Below are 7,019 nucleotides of genomic sequence, written 5' to 3'. Positions count from 1 at the left end.
GCGAGCTCTAATTTCCGTCAGCTTTCTCCATGATTGCTAAATGACAGGTGCTGGCATTCCGCAGTTTGACAGGCCGCTACACAAATAACTGGCTTGCCTGAGAGGCCTAATGCTACACTAATGAACAATAAATCAAGTTTGATTACAAAGTGTCAGGCCAATGGGCTCTCAGTTTAGGTTCCATTGCTAATGCAGACTCGAACGCTGCTTACTCTCTTGATGCCGAGATGCCGGAAAGCACACAAAAATATATATAAATACACCAGGTGCAATGATTTAAAAAAAAAAAAAAACACCAACAAAATAAAGCAAATGGCTTAATCGTATTTTTGAATCACTTTTTTTCTGTCTGAGAAATAATCACCTAGTTTTATGCACTCCGGCACACAGCTCTGCCAGCAGGAACAGTGGGAAGCATCTACTGCGTTAACCCTTTAGCTCCCAAAATCACTCAGCAGAAAATATCTTGCGTGCACTTAGAAGGAACTTGTCAACAGCTAGAATACCAACTGTAGGGGAAACGTGGCTTTATAAAGTCTATTAATCAGACTGCGTTAGAACAAGTGGAACGATCGGGTGGGAGGGAATCAAAATACTCATCTAAGAAGTACAATTGCACGTGAAAACATATGGCATTCTATAAATTCTCCGCACACCCTTCTGAGATGTCTGGCTACACATGGCCTGACATGAAGAAAAAAAAGAGGAAATAAAACCGATCCAGCCAAATTTTTCAATGACTTCATTGTTACTTTGGGAAGTGGAGAAGTTAACCCTTCAAAAGAACAAAATTTCCCGCAGCACATGACAAGCAGTAACGTTCTTAGAATGCGATCTGTCAGGGGCTAGCCACCTGCGACGGTGCGCCCACGCCAGCTAAACGTGGCAAGACAGAGGTTACAGGGTTAAGAGCACTGAAAAGGAAAAAAAAAAGAAAGGCATTTAAATCCTCTCTGGCTCTGCTTTTAACTTACCTCCCTATTTTCAGGAGTTCCCTCCCCTTCATCAAAAGCAATCCTGTTAGAAGTAGTGGAATGATGCTGGTTTGACACTGAGAATTACCTCCATTTAGATCTGGTTACTAAAGATTTGACCAACGCAATTCAGAAAAAACCCCAGAAACCAGCCACTTCCTCTACGTCACAAGACACACACACATAGTAGAATGTACTGAAAGGGTTTAACAATCAAGCAGGACAGCTCAATACAAGAGTGGAAGCGAGGCGTCCTCGCACACAACAAGCGCGATCGACAACAGCGTGTCAGGAGAGTAAATAAAGTCCGGATCAGGGAATAGGAGGAAGGGAGAAATAAATAAATAAAAGTCCCTGCGATCCGTCCCTGGCTCTTACAATGGGACGGCTCTTTGGAAAGGGACAGGCGGGAGCAGACGCTGTGCCACTCGTACACGTGGAATTAACAAAAAAAAAACAAAAAAAAAAGTGTGGCAGCAGGATGCACCCGCCGGGTCGTAAATGATAACAAGCAGCGACCAGAAAAATTACAGACGCTTGTTCTAGGAGCCGGCGGTCACAGTTGTCAGCTTTTTTTCTAAAAATGTTTTTGTCTAAAAGCCAAGGCAGAAGAAGGGGGTCCAGTGCTACGATGAACACACACACACGCACACGCACACACACACACACACACACACACACACACACACACACACACACACACACACACAGCTAAAAGGGATTCTTAACAAAAGGGAAAATCTGCTGCGGACGGTGCCTGGGATTCCTCGCCAGGATCCCAGGCAACTTGGTAAACAAAGCTTGCGAGACAAGTCATCTGCCTTTATAATCTTGCATCAACAACAACAACAAAATGTAACCTGGCAAGTTTCACACAGCGCAAAGAAAGCATAAAAAAAAATGAGAAAAAAAATCAATGGCATATTGACAAACCTGACAAACTCCATTTAGCTGCCACCACAAGCAGGGCCAGGGAGGACTAATAAGCCTTGTTGTAAGAGTCTTTAGTTTCCTCAGGTTGTAGACAGATTGCACGCGCACGGGTGCTCCAGGACTGACAACATGCATAACCATCCTGGCAGCCACGCCTTTCCCCACCAATCACAACCAGCCTCTAAACATAATCAGTTCAAACACCCAACACAATGAGCTTTGCTTCTCTCACTGGCGGCAGGTGAAATAATGCATTTGTCTCTGAAAGCAACCAAGCTTAATTGCTGTTAAACCTTTGACCTGACCAGGCTTGTGGCAGCTTTCTGAAAAGGCCAAAAAACGGGCACACACTTATCCTTAATCAAACATGAGAAGCTGGGGCGAGAAGGGGGGAACAATTTTTTTTTTTTTTTTTTTTTTTTTTTTAATTATGATTCAGGGTGGGCTACCAAAGAAGGCAGGAGTTTAACCTTTAGGTAAAAAAAGAGAAAAAGAAAGGAGAAACTGAAGATGAATGGAAATATTTACGAAACGCATTCTTTAAATTAGTGCGAAAAACGTCGTAATAAACAAAAGAAACTAAAACCCAACCAAAAAAGAAAGAAATAAAAAGAACGATGAGTAGCGGCAACGTGAACAGTGACAAAATTGTACAAATCCAGTTACGAAATACAAAATACACAAAAGTGGTCATGAATGGAAGCTTTAAAGAAAAGTGAAAAGCAGAAGTCAGGGGTTAGAGGGTTAAAAGTCAGTGAGAGGAGCATCTCTGTCAGCCAGCATGGAGACAAAACAGGGGGCAGGCGTAATAAGAGCCCATTAAGTTGTGTGTCTCCCCCCTCCTTTATGCCCAGACCTGAGAAAGTCCCAAGGTGGCAGAGACTTAGGAGGCAGGAAGGGAATTTGACTCTCTGGGGCACACCTATAGAGTTGTTTGTTTGTTACAGTTGCCTGACGAACACAGACAAACAAAAACAGCTTAAAACATGTTTCTGCAGTCAACTGCTAACCGGTTACCACTCCATCTCGTTCTCCCATATGCCTCTCCTGTCAGGCTTTTATTGTAAGCAAAACTACATATTGTTTTGTCCATCTGCTGTGCTGCTGTTGTCTGTTTACTTTAACGACTGTTTTTGTGAGATAACCTCCCCGGGATGGCGTAATAACACACATGCAATAATTCTGTATATTTTTTCTTCTTCTCCTCACAGGAGTGCACGGTTAACCCCTTTCACGCTGGAACCCAGAGTGCACATCGTTTCAGGTTCTCCACTAAAAAGCGTTCCAATTGGGCAAGAGGGCTTACAATCTAATCTTGAAATGGGTGCACTTCATTGAAAGCTATGCCTGCAAACAGTTACATTCTAGGTTGAATCTTTATTACAAAAATAAAATATATTAATTATAGAAAAAACAAGCACAATCCCCTAAGACTGTTGATAAAGCGGAATACCTGACGCTAGATAGATATAGAATATATAGAATAGCTGTGATGTATAGTACTTTCGTGTCAGATGAATTTAATCAGGTTTTCGTTTCTTCTTGGTTGCAAAATATCTCCCCTCCCCCGTACACACATCACTATGAATATTTAATTGCGGAAGGACTCTTCTGTCGTGTGTAGAGAGCCAGACCCCACCGTTTGACACCAGAAAGGGTCAACAGCAGATTTCCTACATACATATCAGGCTATATTTATCTGTATACCTTTGACAATGAATGTGGCGCACACATCAAATTTATGGTCTACATAAAAAAAAAAGAAAAAGGTTTTGCAATTCATAATGATGCAATTAATTATTGTGCTCATTACTTGCTCTGGGAAGTCAGGGGCCTTTAAAGGATCATTAAACCTAAAATAAAAGTTTGTCTATATAAAAATTTAAAACAAGCATAGTATTCGCAAATGTATAGTTCTAAGTTCTATCTGTATAATCTATAGTTATTCAGGATCTATGTTGTCATCCTGAAGAAAGTTATTTTCAAACACACAGCAGATATCCTGCCATTAATGTGATTGAAGAACATTGCAGTAGGCCGCTTTTATCTAAAAGTGGCTGATAACAGAGAACAACAGCACACATAAATACACAGTGAATGCAATTAAAATTGACAATATCTCAAGTTCTTTCAAGGTATGGGAGAATTTACATATACAGTAAGTATATGCTGCTTATGGTCTTCCAACAAATCAAGAATGTTTTAAGTCCACACACGTGGAAGCATCTAAAATGACTGGCTGACAAAATCAGTGTATATATATCCAGCACTAGATGGTCAGACAAGGGCAACTCTATTCAGAAGCTTCAGAAATGCTGACAAACACTTAAAGCACTTGATACCTGACATAGATAATCGGGGTTGAGTTACTAAAACTTGGAAAAAGTGTGGATCTGGTGCCCATAGCAACCAATCACGTTATTTACCATTTAAGTAATAAATCGTATTGGTTGGTATGGGCTCATCTCTAGTAAATTTGACCCATTTAGTCCGAAATATACCTTTATTCTAAGGGCCCCATTTATTGAGTGATAAAACTCGCTGTGTATTATAAATGGTGCTCCAGCTAATGAGCTCCTAACTCAAATCTTTCAAACACATGACAGTTGGGAGCTGATTGGCTGGAGCACCATTTCTCATACGCAACGTTTTATCATTCACGACGAGTTTTATCACTCGTTGATAAATGAGCCCCTAAATGTCTCAAACAAAATAATATGGGGGAGATGTATCAAGCCATGGAGAGAGATAAGTGGAGAAGTTGCCCACAGCAACCAGCGTCTGCCATTTCAAAACCTTTGCTAGATAAATGACACAGATGCTGATAGGTTCTTTTGGGCAAAGCCTTCACTATTGGGTATATTCAATTGAAGTCGAAAGCTGCCGTCTTTCGAAAAGACGGCAGTTTTCGACTTTTTTAGGTCGGAAGGGGTTCCGACCTGTTCAATCTAACCCCAAATTATTAGACAAGTCGAGGAATTCGACTTGTCGAAAAGCACGTGGATCGGCGGAAAAGCTGCCGATCCGCGTGCTTGTGTCGAAAACGGTTTTGGCCCTCTTTTCGACCATCTCAATTCGACTTTAAAAAAAGTCGAAGTGAGATGCGGGAGCAGAGATGGGGAGAGCCGCGGACAAATGGGGAGAGCAGCTCCACCAGTCCACCCGGCTCCAGCAAACAAGACCTCGCTTGCTGGAGCTGGGTGGACGCTGCCGTGAGCGACGGCTGTGATGCGGGAGCAGAGACCGGGGGGGGGGGGAGAGATACGGGGGAGAGCCGTGGGCAGACGGGCTGCTCTCCCCCGCATCTCAATTCGAATTGAGATTGCATTGAATAGCCCAGGTCGGATCCATTCCGACAAATGAATGTTGGAATGGTTCCGACTTCAATTGAATATACCCTCTCTCTCTCAATGATGTTTATTTACTACTGTAAGTGTTGGGTTCTAAAACCTGACACTTCCAATTGTGTTTATGCCCGCAATTTAAAAGGGCAATGTTTTTACTAGCCATGATTTACTGGTAAAATCATTGCCCTTCTAAATTTCAGGCATAAACACAAACGGAAGCACTGTGGTTTAGAAAGTGACGCTTAGTTAATAACCCCCAAGGCTTGATACAGCTCCCTCTATGTCTTTTAGAAAGCAGCCATATATGTTCTCCGTTTTAAAAGCAGATGGGGTACGCAAATATTCTGCAAATCATACAACTGCCCTAATAAAGAACAACCGAACATAGACAGATCTAGAAGGGATATTAGCACAGATATACAATTTAAGCGTGGAATTTTTTATTGGGATTTTTCATTTAAAAAAATAAATAAAATGAAAATAAAATGAAAATAGCATACATTTATAGAAAACGTCTGATATATGTAACACATAACAATGCATGTTTCATATGGACTAATTGCGGAACTTGTTGTTTGTTACAAATACCCCCATATATTAAAAACCAAATCCCTGTAGAAAGTTTGAATACAATTATCAGAAACAATTAAATATATTAAAAAAAAAAAATTATACAAAAAGATAAATTTCCACTCGCACATTTACATATAAATAACAAAGGAAATTCAACACTATCTGGTCTATCTGTAATGGCACACTGCCTCTAGTGGCCAAATGATCACAAACTCTATCAAATAATTGCTTTAAGACTAGCTCTATAAACTGTTCTGAAACACCTTACAAACAACACTTATTTAAGTATAATGTGCTTTTAATTCTATACTGAAGCACTAGAGTACGTGCCGTTTAAAGGGCACTTTATGTCTACACAAAGCGGAAGCAGGCATTTTGACGCCTTATTTGCGTTTGGTTACGTTGTCATTTTCTGAACTCTTCTTGCGACATGAAATGCACTCATTGAAGTGACCTCCAATGACTTCCCAAACTTTCACCTGCAGTTTTGCGTCTGTTTCTGCTTGAGTTTTACCATGAATTTGAAATGCCAGTGGGAACCCAGCGGCCTAATGCAACACCGTACTCATCAATGATATGATTAGAAAAATAATTTCCTAGATAAATTGTAAAGATAACTTGGGTTTGTCACAGGACAGATGGAGGCTGCAACGGAACACACTACACAGCACAAAAATGACTGCCATCTCGCAATAAGCCCTACCAATGACATACCTCCCATCATCCTCAAAAGGGTTGGTGCTTCACCAAAAGAGTCCAGTTTTGGTTGCATATGGGCATGGTAGGGTATAGGTAGCCCAGGCTGGAGTTAGAATGGATTGGGCTGGGGCTTGTTTTTTTCGTGACTTCTGTGTAAATGTTAGGAGGTGTATTTATGGCGTCTCGGAGATCCAAGTTGAAGCATAAGTAAGATTATCAGCTTTGGCCAAGTCTGTTCTTCAACTGAATTGCCTCATTATCACCCCTGCAGCCTTACTACCTATATTTGCTGGCAGTCACACCTAGGGCTGTGTGAGAGGGGCAGCTGCCTATGGGCCAAATCTGAAGACGGGTTGCAGGGAATTAGTATATTGATCTGGATACAGCGGAGGGCTTGAAGGGCATAAAACGTACTTCTAATCCCAGGTGATAAAATGTCTAGTTACAGCTCTCAGCGCGTCTGTATGATATTTTGAATCCATAACCCAAGGAA

General features: G+C 41.3%; 1 protein-coding gene across 7 annotated transcripts in view; it reads right to left on the bottom strand.

Moving 5' to 3' along the window:
- The window catches only part of FOXP1 (forkhead box P1), a 417,384-nt gene that overhangs the window by 135,761 nt on the left and 274,604 nt on the right, over positions 1-7,019 (bottom strand). The window contains exon 1 of one of the 7 annotated variants that reach the window (XM_063941043.1): positions 1,908-2,120. The exons of 3 other annotated variants lie outside the window; for them this stretch is intronic. In XM_063941043.1, the coding sequence (XP_063797113.1) occupies positions 1,908-2,048 (141 nt within the window). In that variant the 5' untranslated portion in view covers positions 2,049-2,120. Of the gene's footprint in view, positions 306-364; positions 722-974; positions 1,338-1,907; positions 2,121-7,019 lie in introns of those variants that run through there. 3 more of the 7 variants (XM_063941044.1, XM_063941046.1, XM_063941045.1) reach the window with 3 other exon arrangements.

The sequence above is a fragment of the Pseudophryne corroboree genome, chromosome 9, assembly GCF_028390025.1.
Source record: "Pseudophryne corroboree isolate aPseCor3 chromosome 9, aPseCor3.hap2, whole genome shotgun sequence".
Classification (NCBI taxonomy): domain Eukaryota; kingdom Metazoa; phylum Chordata; class Amphibia; order Anura; family Myobatrachidae; genus Pseudophryne; species Pseudophryne corroboree.
This window is presented reverse-complemented; position numbering and strand designations above follow the sequence as displayed.